This window comes from Mustela nigripes, chromosome 13 (assembly GCF_022355385.1).
Source record: "Mustela nigripes isolate SB6536 chromosome 13, MUSNIG.SB6536, whole genome shotgun sequence".
NCBI lineage: Eukaryota > Metazoa > Chordata > Mammalia > Carnivora > Mustelidae > Mustela > Mustela nigripes.
Genome location: NC_081569.1, coordinates 108,931,247 through 108,947,980, shown reverse-complemented (window position 1 = coordinate 108,947,980; position 16,734 = coordinate 108,931,247). Strand labels below are relative to the sequence as shown.

At 42.6% G+C, this 16,734-nt stretch overlaps 2 protein-coding genes and 1 pseudogene across 4 annotated transcripts in view; 2 read left to right on the top strand and 1 right to left on the bottom strand.

Annotated features, from left to right (window-relative positions):
• The window catches only part of LOC132000018 (large ribosomal subunit protein eL21-like), a 50,115-nt pseudogene extending 42,224 nt beyond the window's left edge, over window positions 1–7,891 (top strand).
• Window positions 7,892–14,483: 6,592 nt separating this feature from the next.
• On the bottom strand, window positions 14,484–16,700 carry LOC131999441 (uncharacterized). The gene is made up of 4 exons (XM_059372150.1): window positions 16,672–16,700; window positions 16,442–16,565; window positions 15,804–16,311; window positions 14,484–14,740 (listed from the first exon to the last, which is right to left on the bottom strand). Exons 1-4 carry the CDS (start codon window positions 16,698–16,700, stop codon window positions 14,499–14,501), a joined length of 903 nt encoding a protein of 300 aa, XP_059228133.1. The 3' UTR covers window positions 14,484–14,498.
• The window catches only part of PPP2R5E (protein phosphatase 2 regulatory subunit B'epsilon), a 148,772-nt gene continuing 148,339 nt past the window's right edge, over window positions 16,302–16,734 (top strand). For all 3 annotated transcript variants that reach the window (XM_059373343.1, XM_059373344.1, XM_059373342.1), the window contains exon 1: window positions 16,302–16,498. The gene's annotated coding sequence lies outside the window, so the exon portion shown is untranslated. The remainder of the gene's footprint in view (window positions 16,499–16,734) is intronic.

Sequence of the window (16,734 nt, the reverse complement as noted above, 5' to 3'; positions counted from 1 at the left end):
TCATTCATTCTTTAAATATGTGCAGAGCATAATTTCTACTGAACAATTTGTTCCAGGGCCTCTATCCTTGGAAAATTCATGCGATTTTTGTGAAGTCTAGATTTAAGTTTTGCTGATACACTGTAATTCCATTTCCTCCAGTTCCTTTCATAAGGGTGTATATCAAGTCCACAGATGAATAGCCAGCAGTCTTTAGCAGGAGACCTTGCTTTCTTTAGGAGAAAATAACTGCTCTCAGTTTCTTTAATCCTCTCTCTTTTTAAAAAAAAAAAATTATTTAATTTTTAAATTTTTAAATAAACATAAAATGTATTTTTATCCCCAGGGGTTTAATCCTCTCTTTGCTCTCACACCCCTGTCCTCCTTAGAGGGCACCAGTCAGCTTAATGCACAGCAAGCTGGCCAGGAGGAAATCTGCCACTTGGTATGACAATGCTTTTGCTGCCAATGCTCTCTAACCAGGGTCCATGCTGTCTGGCAGAAGGGAAGAGAAATACAGTCCTGCGCTATTAGCACCCTCTCTTGACTTTTTCTACCTTGAGCTCTGTCCCATTAATCCAGCAGGACATTCTTAGAATTCCAAGGGCTTCCCAAGCTCTCCAAATCCTCATAGTTGGTACGATTCTGTGTTACCATTAGAGCATTAGTCGGAATTTATCCTAGAGATTGTATCATTCTGGTAAAATTCATGTCATTGAATATCTCTTTGCCATATGGGATCTACTTTCTGCTTTGCTGGAACAAGAAGTGCTAAACTGGGGTGCCTGGGCAGCTCAGTCGTTAAGCGTCTGCCTTCAGCTCAGGTCATGATCCCAGGATCCTGGGACTGAACCACGCATCTGGCTCCCTGCTCAGCGGAGAACCTGCTTCTCCCTCTCCCACTCCTCCTGCTTGTGGTTCCTCTCTCCCTGTATCTCTCTCTGTCAAATAAATAAATAAAATCTTAAAAAAAAAAAAAAAGTCCTGAACGATGCTCTCTTAAAAATGACAACATCCACTTTGGAGGATAAGTTCAAGTTTTTTGACTATGCCCAGAACATAGTCTTTTATTCACTCACTCCCAATTCTTTTTTTAAGTTTTATTAACTTATTTGTCAGATAGAGTTCTTTTTAAAAGATTTCATTTATTTATTTGAGAGACAGAGAGCACGAGTGGGAAGGGCAGAGGGAGAGCAGGAAATGTGACAAGGGGCTCTATCCCAGGACCCTGAGACCATGACCCCAGCCGAAGGCAAACGCTTAACTGACCAAGCCACCAAGGACCCCTCACTCATCAATTCATTTAACCATTTTTGAATGCGTATTATATGCCAGTCACTGTGCTAGTTACTTGAGGCGCAGAATTGCACAAAAATAGATGGGTCCTTCCATCATGAATCTTCTCATGTAGTGCCCCTGAGGGTGGGTGGAGCTAAAAGTGAAGAAGCAAGTGTTCACTGAGACTGGGAGGAAATGAAAGCATCTACAGTTGCCCAAGTGGTAAGTGATGCATCTTAAGTAAGAAGTTTAAACATATTTTAATGGTTCTATAAGAGCACGATGGCTGTTTTCATTTAATTAAAGGAAAGGTGATATGCTCTGCTTAACATAATGCAGTAGAGTCTATGAGAATGGGGCTATCTGTGTAAAAGTTAACACGGCTCCTCAAAAAATTAAGTGCAGAATCATCATAGGATCTGTCAATCCCATTCTGGGTATATATGGAAAAGAACCAAAAGCGGGTTCTCAAAGAGACTTTTGTACATCCGTGTTCATTGCAATATTACACAGTTGCCAAGAGGTAGAAGCAACCCAAGTGTCCATTGACAAATGAAGAGATAAGGAAAGTATGGTATATACATACAAGGGAATATTGTTCTGCCTTAAAAAAGAGGAAATTCAGACACATAATCCCAAAAGGATCAGCCTGAGTGAAATAAGCCAGTCACAAAAGGCAAATATTGTATGATTCCACTTATAGGGGATATCTAGAGTAATCCAAATCATGAAAACAGAAAGTGGCATGGTGGTTGCCAGGGGCTGGGGGAAAGGGAGAAATGGGGAACTGTTGTTCAATGGCTATAGAAGTACAGTTTTTTTAAAAAAAATATTTTATTTATTTGACAGACAGAGATCACAAGTAGGCAGAGAGGCAGGCGGGGGGTGGGGTGGTGGTGGGGGAAGCAGGCTCCCCACTGAGCAGAGAGCCCAATGTGGAGCTCAATCCCTGGACCCTGGGATCATGACCCAGGCTGAGGGCAGAGGCTTTAACCTACTGAGCCACCCAGGCACCCCTAGAAGTGCAGTTTTACAAGATGAAAAAATTCTAGAGATCTGCTATAGAATGATGTCAATATAGTTAACATGATTAACCATACACTTAAAAGTGTTTGAGGGAAATTTCATATTATGTGAGGGTTTTTTTTTTTTTTTTTTTTTTTGGCCACAGTTAAAAATAAAATTTGAAAAATTTTGAAGTCAACACGGAAGCAACGGGAAGTATGAGTGATGAAGTGGGATCACTGGAAGGTTGGAGTCACAGAGCTGGCCCTACCAGTTCCTAGCTGGGGACTTTAAACGTCTAATCCTCAGGGTCCTCACTGGTGAAATGGAGATATGTCACCTACTTCAAAGTTTTGCAAGTGTTAAATGAGATGATGTGTGTGCAAATTAGCAAACCCTGAAGCACTATTCAAATGCAAGGCATTTTGATGGTGCAGATGCCGGACTTGTCTATTACCTGGCTTCACCACTGTTTTCTGGTCGTAGGAGGGTAAGGTGGGATGTTGAGACACCAGCTCCAGCCTCTCTCTTCCACTTGTCCTGCTATTCTGTCCACTCCAAGTTTACAGGAGTAAAAGTTCTCTTACCAACAACTGTTCTTCCTGACTTCTCTCCAGGCAAGTTCCTCTTGTCTCCCATTGTCTTATTTTAGTTAACTCAGTCATAGAATTGGTGAGATTAAATCCATACTTACTGGAAGACTGAATAGCAATGCAACATGGTGGGCTAACTCGTGTTTAGGACTCTAACTCTAGCTAAGAGCTTAGCAGGCCCTTGAAAGAAGGAAAAGTTTTAAATAAACAAAGGGAATGGAAGAAAAGGTTGGTATTCTTTTTTTAAAGACTCCATCCTAGGACCTGGAGATCATGACCTGAGCCGAAGGCAGATGCCCAACCATCTGGACCCCCTCCCCGGGCCCCCAAGGGTTGGCATTCCTGATTGGAGGGAACTTCATGAACAAAGTTTGTAGGAAAAAAATTAAGGAAAGCTTAGCGGACAAGGAAGACACTGGCCTGCTGAAAATGATGATCCTGAAAGATGAATACGGATACAAATAATAGGGGACTTCGGGAGCAGACTGAAGATGCTTGATTCTATTTCAATTATTTCATTTTGAGAGTGGAGATATGAGCTGTTGAATGCCAGTTTTAGACCCAAATAATTCATGGGCCTAATGCAATTACAATGAAATCTCAATAGGTTATTTAGGATACTCTACAAAATGATACTGAAATTCAACCAGATGAGAAATTCAACCATCAGATGAGAAAGATTTAAAAGTATAATGAAAAAGGACTTGCCTTGTCAATGAACAATGGTGGGAAAATTGGTTATTTGTTTAAAAAAAAAAGTCATGGGGCGCCTGGGTGGTTCAGTGGGTTAAAGCTTCTGCCTTCAGCTCAGGTCACGATCTCAGGGTCCTGGGATTGAGTCCTGCATTGGGCTCTCTGCTCTGCGGGGAGCCTGCTTCCTCCTCTCCCTCTCTCTGTCTGCTTCTCTGCCTACTTGTGATCTCTGTCTGTCCAAAAAAAAAAAATAAGTCATTTTAGGTCCCATGTCACAACTTATAGCAAAATTAGTTCAAGCTCAATTAAAGAGTATACTGTAAGAGACACATAAAACAAAAATGAGAAGAAAATATATAGAGATAAATGTCTGCTCTCTGAGTGGGTTAAGGAGTTTTTAGAATGACAAAACCTCTAATACACTGCTGCTGGGAATGTAAATTGGTACAAACATTGAGGAAAGCAATTTGTCCCTATTTTGTGAGGGTGAAGCACATACCCTATGACCTGATTCTACTGCTAGACACACACACACACACACACACACATGAACTTGAGAACCATACACATGGATATGGGCCTAGAAATGCTCATAGCACCACTGTTCAAAATAGTAAAATGCTGGAAACCTACCATCACAAAACCATATGAACAAACTGCAGAACATTTGTAAATGGAATACTCTGTAACAGGGAAAGGGAATTATCTGAAGTATCTGTATTAACATGGTTAAATTTAAAGCACACCATGGGGTGCCTGGCGGGCTCAGTCAGTTAAATGTCTACCTTTGGCTCGGGTTATGATCCTGGGGTCCTGGGATCGAGCCCCACATTGGAGTCCCTACTCAGTGGGGAGTCTGCTTCTCCCTCCCCCTCCCCTGAACTTGTGGTGGCTCTCTCTCTCAAATAAAGAAAATTAAAAAAAAAAAAAAGCATATCATGTTAAGTGAAAAAATAAGCTACAAAATATAACAATTATTTACAATCCTAAAATATGCAAAAATATTACATGCTGTTTAAGAATATGTACGTATTTAGTAAAGGTATGACATCATAGGACTAAAAAGCACCCAATTTAGGGGCATGGTAACCTCTGAGACAGAAGGAATGTGATGGAAAAGGTTACACAAGAGGCTTCCACTGTGCTGGTATTTATTTCTAGAGCTGTGTGGTAGGTACATGGTTATACGTTATATTATTCACTCAATGATTTGTATGTCTAAAATGTTTTGTGAAATAAAGTTTAAAAAAAATTTAATTAATTAATTTATTTGAGGAGGTGGGAAAGGGGCAGAGGGAGAGGCAGGCAGACTCCCTGCTGAGCAGAAACACTGACATAGGGCCTTATTCTCCAGATGTGAGATCATGACCTAGGCCAAAGTCAGACCCTTAATGGACTGAGCGACCTGGACACAGCATGAAATAAAGTTTAAAGGTAATATGTATTCCCTATGAAAAATTAAAACAAAGGGCATCTGAGTGGTATAGGACATTAAGCATCTGACTCTTGGTTTCAGCTCAGGTCATGATCTCAGGGTCGTGAGACTGAGCCTGCCATTGGGCTCGCACTGAGTATGGTGTCTGCTTGAGGTTCTCTCTCCTTCTCCCTCTGCCCCTCCACTTGTGCTATCTCTAAAAATAAATAAGTAAATCTTTTTAAAAAATTAAAACAATATCTAAATACATAATTTAATCATTAACTCCAAACCATGATGAAAGGAATTCACCAGTCACAATTCCAAGTATATCTTTCCAGGCTTATTTTTGATATTTGCCTTCTCTAGGTAACTCTATATTTCATATATTATGTTTTTCCTAGTATAAATAGGGTACTGTTTTACACATAATTCTGTAATTCTGGCTTTTTTTCACTTAATATCATTGACACCTCTCCAAACAAATATATATATATATATACATCTCCCTCATATTTAATGGCTATATAATATTCCATGACATGAATATGCTATAATTATACTATCCCTCAACTGATACATACTTAGGTTGTTTCTATTTTTTGTTATTAAAATTCTGCAATAAATATCCTTGATGAACCTTAGGAGTATCTTTGAAAGATTTTCAGGAGGAGGAATTTTTAAGGGAAAGACTTTTTAAGAACTTTGCTTAGCAATGAAAGAAACCTCCAAGGAATTATGGTATGCTTCTCTATGTAAAATTCAACATATAAAAAATGGATTTAAGTAAATCACAAAAACAATAAAACTATAATAGAACCAAAGAACAGCACTAGATAATTTGCAGAAAAATAAATATAAATGACTATCAAATGTGTGGAAAATATTTTAACTATTCTACCTCTGTGGTTGAAAAGATGAAAGTGATAATCGGTTTCAAATTTTAGGCCTCTAAATTTAGACAGGATGAGAAAAGATAATCATGTTGGCAAACAGGCAGAATGCAATCAAGAACTTAAAAATATTTGGGGCTCCTGGGTAGCTCAGTTGGCTACCCCGCTACTCTTGGTTTTGACCCAGGTCATGATCTCAGGGTTGTGGGACTGAGCTCTGTGTGGGTGGCTTTGCACTCAGCTCAAAGTCAGCTTGTGGTTTTCTCCCTCTGTTCCTCCTTCACTCTGGCATGCATGCACTTTCTGTCCCTCTTTCAAATAAGTAAAATCTTTTTAAAAAGAAACTTAAAATTGTTCATATTCTCAGTTTATTAATTCTACTATTAACAATTTAATTTGAAAAATTAAGGTGTTATAGACGATCACTGTGTGTTATTTTGGAGCAATGGGTCATTCTCTACTTTCTCTTCCCCAGCACACCTAGAATTAACAAAGAGCCCCCAACATTCATTTTGTGCAACATGACTGATATCCTGACCACAGCTGACTGGACTACCACAGGTACCTGACCCGAGCTGGGCCACGACCTCCTTCCAGGGATCCCAACTGAACTCCTGGCTGCTCTCTGGAATCAAGACAATGCAAACATGAGGGCTTGATCTGCCATTTTGTACCACATGGCCTGGCCCTCAAAGAAAGCCCCTCTTTAGTGTGACAAAAAAATTGGAGCACAATTAAGAGACAGAAACAAAAAAGAGCCCAGGGTCTGCTGTGAGTCCCCACTTACCGAGGTGAAGCACAGCCCTGTCCAACATTCTAACAATTCCCCTACTTCGCTTACACCAGGTCCCATAAGTGCCTGGTAAGTCTCCTGGGCTCTGACTCTAAACAGAGAACCATGGGGCGCCCGGGTTGCTCAGTTGTTTAAGGGACTGCCTTTGGCCCGGAAGTCCGAGGATCGAATCCTGCATCAGGCTCCTTACTGCTTCTCCATTGGACCCTCCCTGCTCTCACGCTCTCTGTCTAATAAATAAATAAATAAATAAATAAATAAACAAACAAACAAAATCTAAAAAAATAGAGAGAGAGAGAGAACCGTGCCTGTTCCCAAATATCCCAGCACTTAGAGAAGGAAGAGGGATATCCTACTTTCTGACTCTGGCCTGGAGGTGTATGGGGAAGGTGAGAAGGGATGGAAGGAAGAATCTAAATCGGTTGAACACTTACAAATTAAATAAAAATAATCTATGTGACTCCCTTTGGATCATTCCTGGCCCATAATAAAGAATACCCTGGCTTCCTTTCGGCGGGAACCGCCATCTTCCAGTAACTGTCCAAAATGACCAACACAAAGGGAAAGAGGGGAGGTACCCATTATATGTTCTCCAGGCCTTTTAGAAAACATGGACTTGTTCCTTTGTCCGCATGCATGCAAATCTACAAGAAAGGTGAGATTATGGACATCAAGGGAGCGGGCACTGTTCAAAAGGAGTGCTCCACAAATGTTAGCATGGCAAAACGGGAAGAGTCTACAATGTTACTCAGCATGCTGCTGGCATTGTTGTAAACAAGTTAAGGGCAAGGTTCTTGCCAAGAGAATTAATGTACGCATTGAGCATATTAAACATTCAAAGAGCCGAGATATCTTCCTGAAGCGTCTGAAGGAAAATGACCAGAAAAAGAAGGACGCCAAAGAGAAAGGTACTTGGGTACACCTGAAGCGCTGGCCTGCTCCGCCAGGAGAAACACAGTTCGTGAGAACCAATGGAAACGAGCCTGAACTGCTGGAACCCACTCCCTGTGAATTCATGGCATGATAAATGTAAAGAAAATAAAAGACCTCAAGACTCTTTAAAAAAAAGAAAAGAAAAGAAAAGAAAAGAAAAAAGAATACCCTGAAGAGACAAACAAACACAAACCAGGTACCAAGCCAGGAGTGAATGGAGTTCTGAGTGTCACAAAGTTCAGCTTACATATCATCTCCTCTTTTTCCCGAATATTTTTCCCACTTTCCTCTCCTGGTCACAGGATTTTACCCTGGGCTTTGGGCTTTCATAACAATTAGCCCTTGATCATAACATCTCATAAATACAGCAGAGAGAGAGTATTTCTGTCTTACTCGGATCTGAATTTCCCCAGGGCCCAGGGTAGGTAGGGACTTAAATGTTTGGAATGAATGCATGAGGGAATGATTAAATTAAATAATGAAAGTTTTGGTTATGAGAGTTCTCCTATATTAAGTGTTTGAAAGGCTTATTGAAATGTCTGACCATCGTGATGAGGATTTCTCTTGACGTGGAGCATTTGCCACAGTCAGCCTGTGGGACCCATGAGTGGTAGTTAATTATAACTTTTTTTCCCTGGAAGGTCAAGACAGCTAGAATTTTGTACTTTGACTGAATCTCTCCCAATGCTTTTTATTTCAAAAATACTTTTTCATAAGTACTTTGTTCTAGTTGCCAACTGGTATGTTAACTGGGTCACTAACCTTCCAAATCTGAGACTATAAACTTTCTTGACTTAGAAGAACCATCAAACAAAACAGTTTCAAATACTTGAGGTGACTATGGCCATCATCCTTGTTTTCAAAGCTCTTTAAATCTAAATTCTAAAAAAAAAAAAAAAAAAAAAAACTCTTTTGAAAAAGAAGGTTGACTTGAATCCATATGGTAACCTTACTCTACCAACAAAGTATGCTTCTCAAGAAGACAGATGGGTGTTCTTTGTTATTTTGCAGAGAGACAAATACCAAGGGAAATGAGTGGAAAGCCTTGACATTTTATATATATGCTAACACAGCATTATATAAAAACCTGATTGTGTAGAAGATTTCCAGTGGGACAGGCAGTAAGATAGTTTAGAATTTCAGTGCCTTCTAGTCTTAACTCCTGCCCAGATTCTGCCCCTTACTAGATGTATAACGTTGGGAAAAAAACTAAACTTTCTGTGTCTTACTTTTTGCATCTGTAAAATGGGACCAAAGTTCCTACACCAATGGGTTATTGTGAAAAGAATACATACAAAATGTCTGCCATAGTTTCTGGCTCAGTGTTCAATGAATGGGAGACTGTGTTGATGAGGATGGAAGACTTGGCCCATTATTTCTACTTTCTTTTCTTTATGACCTTCTATTAGACACTTAACTTCTGTATCTTACTAGTCTCTACTATGTGATGGGGAAAAGAGTAGCTTTATATTCAATCACTTGGACATATTGTTAGCAAGCAAAGATTTAAAGACAGAGGCAACTTGATGCAGCATAAGGAGGTCTGGTCCATGGGACGCCTGGGTGACTCAGTCATTTAAGCATCTGCCTTTGACTCAGGTCATGATCTCAGGGTCCTGGGATCAAGCCCCCTGTTAGGCTCCTTGCTCAGCAGGGAGTCTGCTTTTTCCTCTCCCTTGCCCCTCCCCCTGCCCTGCTTGTGCTCTCTCTCTCTCTCTCTCTCTCCTTCCAATAGATAAAATCTTAAAAAACAAAACAAACAAACAAAAAACCAACAACCTGGCCCTTGGAAGATCTGGGTTCAAATTGTAGTTTTACTAGTTACTAGTTGTATGACACTGGATAACTTCTCTGATCCTCATGTTTTTTATTTATAAATTAGAAATACTATGTATCTACAAGGGCACCTGTGTGGCTTGGTTGGTTAAGCGTCTGACTCTTATTTTCAGCTCAGGTCATGATCTAGGGGTCATGAGATTGAGCTCTGCATTGGGCTCACGGCTCCGTGGGGAGTCAGCTGGAGATTCTCTCTCTCCCCTTCTGCCCCTCCCCTGGACTCACTCTCACCTGCAGGCTTTCTCTCTCTCTCTCTCAAATAAATAAATAAATCTTAAAAAAGAAATACTATGTATCTACAGCATTAAGGTTCCAATTAAATAGTGCATATTAAAGTGAACCATAGAAGATTGTATATGTTGTCCTTATTGGTTTATTTTGTTTTAATAACAGTGTGCTCAGATTTAAGTTTTCACCTTCTTTGGTTATCTTGCCCTCTTAGAACATTTTAGCAGAAATTTACCCTATGTTCATAGGCTTTACTCTATTGATACCTTCAAAATAATGTTCTCTCTCTTCAATAGAGTAATGGAACCCTAGATGCAACATTCAACCATAGGCTGCATTTCCTGAAATCTGGCCTTGGTGTTTGTCTTTTTTTTTTTTTTTTTAAGATTTTATTTATTTATTTGACAGAGAGAGACACAGTGAGAGAGGGAACACAAATAGGGGGAGTGGGAGGAGAAGCAGGGTTCCTGTAGAGCAAGGAGCCTGATGTGGGACTGTATCCCAAGACCCTGGGATCATTACCCGAGCCGAAGGCAGACTCTTAATGACTGAGCCACCCAGGCGTCCCTGGCCTTGGTGTTTTAAGGGATGCAGTAAAACAAACTATTGAAAAGCAGTAGTTTGCTAAGAAGAAAGCTCATTTGCATGTTTGGTAGATCACTGTACTGTTTCTTCTCATGCAGGTGTATTTTAGGGGCACTTAATTCTAAAAGTATAATTCTTTTTTTTTTTTTTTTTTAAGATTTTATTTATCTGTTAGAGAGAGAGCACAAGCAGGAGGAGCAGCAGGCAGGGGTAGAAACAGGCTCCTTGCTGAGCAAGGAGCCTGATGCGGGGCTCAATCCCAGGACTTTGGGATCATGACCTGGGGTGAAGGCAGACGCTTAATCAACTGAGCCACCCAGGCATCCCTAAAAGTATAATTCTTAAGAATATCTGCTTCGAGTCTTAAAAATAAAAGCCAACAAACAAATTAGACTTGAGGAATTACATTAAGAAAGAATTATTGGCAGGGTCTCTTTAAATGGTTGCCTTTCATGCTTAAGATCAGATTTCGTCTAAATATTTCATTTAGTGCAACTCCTAGAAAACCCCAGATCCAGGGTCTAAGGTGAGGCTTGGTGAGGTTAAGTGACTTGCCTGTGTCTTATAAGCCAGGATTCTTTGGGGGCATATGTTATAGAACCTCAACTCCAAAGTAGCTTAAACAAAAAAGGGAATTTATGGGCTCATATAATTGAAACTACCTTCAAACAGAACTGGATCCAGCAGTTCCAACTGTGTTGTTAAAACCTGGCATTTTCCAAAGTTACCTCTACTGTACTGGATTCCTCCAAGATGGAGGAAGAAGAGGATAATGATGACATGTAGCTCTAATTTACATCCTTTCTACGGTTGTTTGTTCCAAGAGGAAGAAAGGTATCCCTCTCCCAACATTCAGAGAGGAAATCTTGGATTTGATCTCCTTGGGTCCTGTACTTTCCTCTCTGCAGGGAGGAAAGATATTAGCAGTGTGGTTATTACCTGTCCACCAGGATCACATGAGGGAAGTGGTGTGATCCTCCAAGGAAAGGCAGCGGTGGACGGGAAGCAGATATCTACCACATCAAGTCTAGGCTATTACTAAGGGCAGGGCTAGGACAGAAATCAGGACCTTGTTTCTAGTGCCATTCTGCAGGTTATAGAGAGGAAGAGAAATAGCTAAGTTTAGAGCAAAAATAGTTTGGGCCTCTTTTAAAGGAATGTCAATTAGAAAAGAAGATAAAGCTCTGAAAGGATGTTAAGTCAAATGACCATTTTTTCACTTTTAGAAGTATATGGATATTGTAAGATGCAAATTCTTGTTATTGCTAATGAATGCTTTCACACACAGTCTATAATTTAGCATGGAAGTGGATTGAAAGGCATGCCTCGTTTCCTTGCTTCTTGTTTTCTTCCTGTCACAATGGGACACGCCAGAATAAAATTTCGAGGGGGAAAAAACCTTTCTAGAAGTTTCTAGATGGATAGCAACCATTAAAATACAAACAAAGTGGATGATTATGGTCATAACTAGTGTTTGTTGAGCAGTGAACACGTGCAGACATGTGTCATATAGTAAATGCATAACCTCATGAAAATCTGATGACTGCCCCAGGAGTTAGGAAATATGAGTCTGTCCATTTACAGGCCAGGAAACCAAGGGTATGACAAATGAATAATTTGTCCCAGCTCCTGACTGTGTGAGCTGGGATTCCACCTCAGGTAAATCTGATTCCAGAGTCTGTGTAATCAGCATTGTGCTTATAATTAGTTATAGCTTTAGTTCATTTAATTGTATAATTTAACTGTCTTAAAAGCAAAATTGTTGTGGTATGTTATTTTGTTTTATCCCGTGCAAACCAAAGTGCACTTGAAGCTGACTTTCTCTTTCCCCATTGTCTTGATCCATCAGTGACCTAGGATCTCTCACTGCTAGGTAGGAAACTGGAGTACCTAAATATTTTCAATCTCAAGCAATGATTATACACATTAATCACATGGAAAGCCATGAATAACCTATCACCCAGAGGCGCATCTGAAAACGCGATTGTACTATTTACAGTGTGACCTAAGTAGGGTGCTGGGTGGCACAGTTGGTTAAGTTGGTTTCAGTTTAGGTCATGATCTTGGGGTTGTGGGATCGAGCCCCATATTGGCTTCTGTGCCCACCGTGGAGTCTGCTTGAAATTTTCTCTCCTTCTCCCTCTGCCGCTCCTGCTTATGCCCTCTCTCCCTCTCTAAAAAAAATAAAACAAAACAGGGGCGCCTGGGTGGCTCAGTGGGTTAAAGCCTCTGGCCTTCGGCCCAGGTCACGATTCCAGGGTCCTGGAATCGAGCCCCGCATCGGGCTCTCTGCTCAGCAGGGAGCCTGCTTCCTCCTCTCTCTCTCTGCCTACTTGTAACTTCTGTCTGTCAAATCAATCAATCAATCTTAAAAAAAAAAATAAAACAAAACAAAACTTAAATTGTGACCCAGGAAAATGTCACTGCTCAGGGTGTTGCCAGTGTAGATAAATGTGGCTCAGAGAAATATTACAGCACAGTCCTGTGTCTACACTAGCTGTGTAATTTTCTTGTTTTTCCAGAGAGCAGCTCTTGCCTCAGGCTTTTTCATCTTTCTTCCCTCTCAGCCCAAAGCCCACTTCCCCAACACAAACATTGGGCTTGTCCACCTCTGTGATGTCTTGTCAGTGCAGATCTTTTTCTCCTCTGGTGGCTGAGAATTGGTTTGATGATGTTTCTGCTTATTATCTGACCCTTCTTTAGTTCACCAGTCAGCCACCATTTGATAGTCTCAGTAGATCCACGATAAGCTCAGCCTTGGTATCTGGGAAGTGAGCTCTTTCATCTGATAGTAATGAACAGTGTTTTGTCACTCGATAATGGCTTCCCAGATGACTGTAAGGTATTTTATTTTTTTTTGTATATATATATATATTTTTTGAGTAACAAGTCTCTAAACTTTTTTTGATCATTTATTCCCATCAGTATATTTTTTGGAAGCAATTTCTAACCAAAGATATGTATATTTGCTTATAAAGTACAAGCTTTCATTTATGATTCAGTCAAAATATATGCGTATGGTAAAAGGCATTGTCAATGACAGTGGATATAAATCCTCATTCAAATAATCTCATTGATGAATTTGATATATATTTTCTTAGAAACTTGGTTAGATTTATTAGGTTGTTATTTTAACTTTGAAATGTGGCTGTCAAAGATCTAGTATTAGAAGTGTTCTGCAGTGTTTGTTTTCCTGTGGTTTATTTGCAAAGGACCCTGGTAAAGGTGTATGTCTGTTCTCTACAGGTTAAATCAAGCCTGGGTAAAACCATCAGTAAATCCACTAAGTTGAACCTAGCAAGTTGCAATTAGTCACTACCTGTTGACCGGGACTGACTGGGTGGGATTTCCACTGCCCACCCCTGGAAATGGGTAACTTCCAGTTTTCCTTGAGGACATCTCCTATGCTGTTCTAGGTCAAGAGATGATTCCATGGACTGAGTACAGGGTCACTTATTCTGTATATAAAATATTAATTGATCTAAAGGACTACTTTTCAATTAGAATTAAGCATAAGCAGATGTCTCCATATTTTCTTCTTCTGCTTTCCAAATGGATTGCCTTGTACTATTCCTGGAACATAGACAACCCTGGCTTGCATGGACCTCCTTTAGAAAATATTGTCCAAGGAACAATTTCTCACATAGGCAAGGATGTTCCCATTTTAAAAGACCTGCTCATTTCAGTTACTCAGCCATTTTCTAGAAAATGAAAGAGTTTTGAAATGAATTCTTTATAGAGATCCATAATTTTCAAGCAAAATCCCCACTCTGCAAAATGTGAAATGTTCTAAGCAACAGCTGTGAGCATTTCAAACGTGCACTACTCTTTGACGGTCCAACTGTTGCCAAGGGAAATGGAGTTGGCTTTAAAATCTTCCTTGGTTTTAATTCTGCATTTCCCTCAGTCAGAGACTGAGCATAAAAGTTCTGCATGGCTGGGACCCTGAACTTTTCATGGAGACTGGTATATGAAACCGAGATGCAAGGAAGGCCACTTTTATAAGGCCTAGTGATGAACTTTGCAGGGCAAAAATGGGTACTATCTATACAGTGGGCAATCATCTGGATTCAGTAGGAGGAAACCACTTCTATTTAAGAAAGTGATCTTTTCCTGTTTCCCATTTGTTCAAGACGGATTTTTAAAAAAAATCTTTCATGGCACACAATTTTATTTTTCACTCAAGATCCATTTACGGGAGTGTGAATAAAAATTTGCAACACCTCACTGTTAAAACAAACAAGAAATGCATTTTGTTGCTGTTGTTGTTACTTGTACATATGGTACATAGTCTTATTTCTTAACTGTATAGAAAACATGATAAAACGCTGAGGGGGAAAAACTAGGCTAGAGAACAAAACATACAAAATTAAAGGAAAAAAAAACACTGGAGGGAAGTACATCAAAATGTTAACATGGTTTATAAAAGTTAGAAAATATTTTTCGTCTTCCAAGTTTTCAGCAACTGGTGATCTGTCATTAGTAGTTACCATAAAGAATTTGTTTCTTCCTAAAAAAAAAAAAAAAGAATTTGTTTCTTGCTGCCTCAAGCCCACCCCTCCCAACCCCCAAAAAAGATGTGCCCCGCATGCATTCAAGTGGAACGAAGAGCCCCAGTAACATTATCTGGAATTGCACCATTTGGGTTTGGGCTCCCCAAGCACGTAAACACATCCCTAAGTATTTTATTACTTGTCTAGCTAGAGTTCAGAGAAGTTTTCTCCATAAACTCTTTCGGATCCAGTTTGCCAATTAAAATCTCACAAAGCCTGTGCAGTCTGGAGCTGGGTTTCCTTGAGCTCCGTGCAGCAGGAGGGCCCACGTAGCTGATCCGGATAAATGATTGCAGAGCACAGGGACAGCGATCCCTCCTGCAAGAGCTACACTGGGCTAGCCGCTATCGAGGCTTGCAGGAGCTTCAGGGAGCTGATACTCAAAGAAAGGTTTAGGGAAACGGAGACGAGGTGAGTCAGAATTCGAAGCGATACCCAACCCTTGGCCCAGGCCCAGAGGCTCAGATTTCGGTGCCAGGACTCCCACAAGCTTCAGGGGAGAGCGACTGCTGGAGGTTTCAGGGCGTGCTGCAAGGGGCCCATTGACACAGTGGTGCACAGGCGCGGGCGGGACATCTTCCTTCTTTCTGCGCTTATTTCAGCGCTGGTACCCGTCCCGAGTTGGGGCTCTTCAAGCCCAGACGGGCCAGCCTAGCTGCTGAAGGGGGCGGATCCAAGGCCCAGGGGCCTCCCCACCCTCAGCCGACCCTTGCCCTTGGAATCCTCTCGCTGAAGACAACCGCCGCCCAGAGAAGCCGCATTGCGTGGAAACCCAGCCATCCCATTGATCTATCAGTCGCACACCTCCCGGGTTTCAGGAGCTCCTCAACGGCCTAGGGGCTGCAGTGCTCCCGTACTACAGTCTACCCACCCGCCTGGCGGAAGCTGCAGCAGCGCGGCCGGAGATCGCGGCTGCATCCGGGTCCTTCTCGCCTCAGCCCAATCCTCGGCCTTGTCTCTTCCCACCCTCCTGTTTCTCCGCCCCCCCGCCGCCAATCCCTGATCGGCTCTCAGACGAACCTGCTGGCATGGGAGTGAAGGCGGACGCGGGCCAATGAGGCCTCGCTTCCCGTTTGAAGCCTCCAGTGAGTGGGCGCCGGAGGCGGGCGCTGCTGGCCAGAAGGTTCGGTTGCGCGTGTGCCATGGACTCAGCCGCCCGGTGATATTGACAATAGGAGAGAGAAAGGGGCATTGACGGGGACCCACCGCGGGTACCAAAGGGCGGCTCTGGCAGCGGCGGCTCCAGCTCCAGCGGCTCCTCCTCCTTCTCCTTCCTTCTCCTGCTGCCGCTGCGGATCCACTCTTCCTCCCTCCCTTCCCCCCCTCCCCACGTCGTCGCCGCCGCCGCCGCCGGGTCCGGGGCAACGAGCAGAGGCGCCGCCCGCCGGGAATGTGAGCGAGGAGCCACCGGCGGAGCCGCAACGGGGTCGGTGCCGATTTGATGGGACGGGCCCGCGGGGGAGGATCGTGAGGCTGCCGCCGCCGTCGCCACCGCCGGAGCGCTGAGGTTCAGGTCCGGCCGTGAGGCCTAGAGGCGCCGCCGCCGCGGAACCGGAGGGACGCCGCGCCGGACAGCCGTCGCCCCGGGCTCCCCGCCGCTGTCCGGACCTCCCCCCGCACGTCCCGGTCCCGCCACCCGCCCCCGCTGCGGCCCTCACACCGGTCTCCCCTCGAAACCACAGATCATCTTCGGATTCTTCCCCAGAAGCTTCAAGGTAACTTCGTCTCTCCAGCACCTCGGCTCGCCCGCTTCCTTTCCTCTTCCAGGTCTTCCTCAGGAACCTGCAGAACACCGGCTTCGGGAAGGCCTGGCCGGCGCAGGCAAGGGGTGCGGTGGGGTGGGGTGGGGTGCGGGAGAGGGAGCGCCCGTCCCACTTGTCTGATTTACCTGCAAAGGCTTCTGACGATGCCGCCCATTTACTCTACCTCTCCTCCCCCCGCCCCCCCCCCC

Coding starts and splice junctions, on each gene's coding strand:
- LOC131999441 (XM_059372150.1), bottom strand. CDS start 16,700: ATGGGCGGCATCGTCAGAAGCCTTTGCAG. Junction 16,566..16,671: donor ATCGTCAGAAGCCTTTGCAG/GTAAATCAGACA, acceptor GGTGTTCTGCAG/GTTCCTGAGGAAGACCTGGA. Junction 16,312..16,441: donor GGTTTCGAGGGGAGACCGGT/GTGAGGGCCGCA, acceptor CGGCGCCTCTAG/GCCTCACGGCCGGACCTGAA.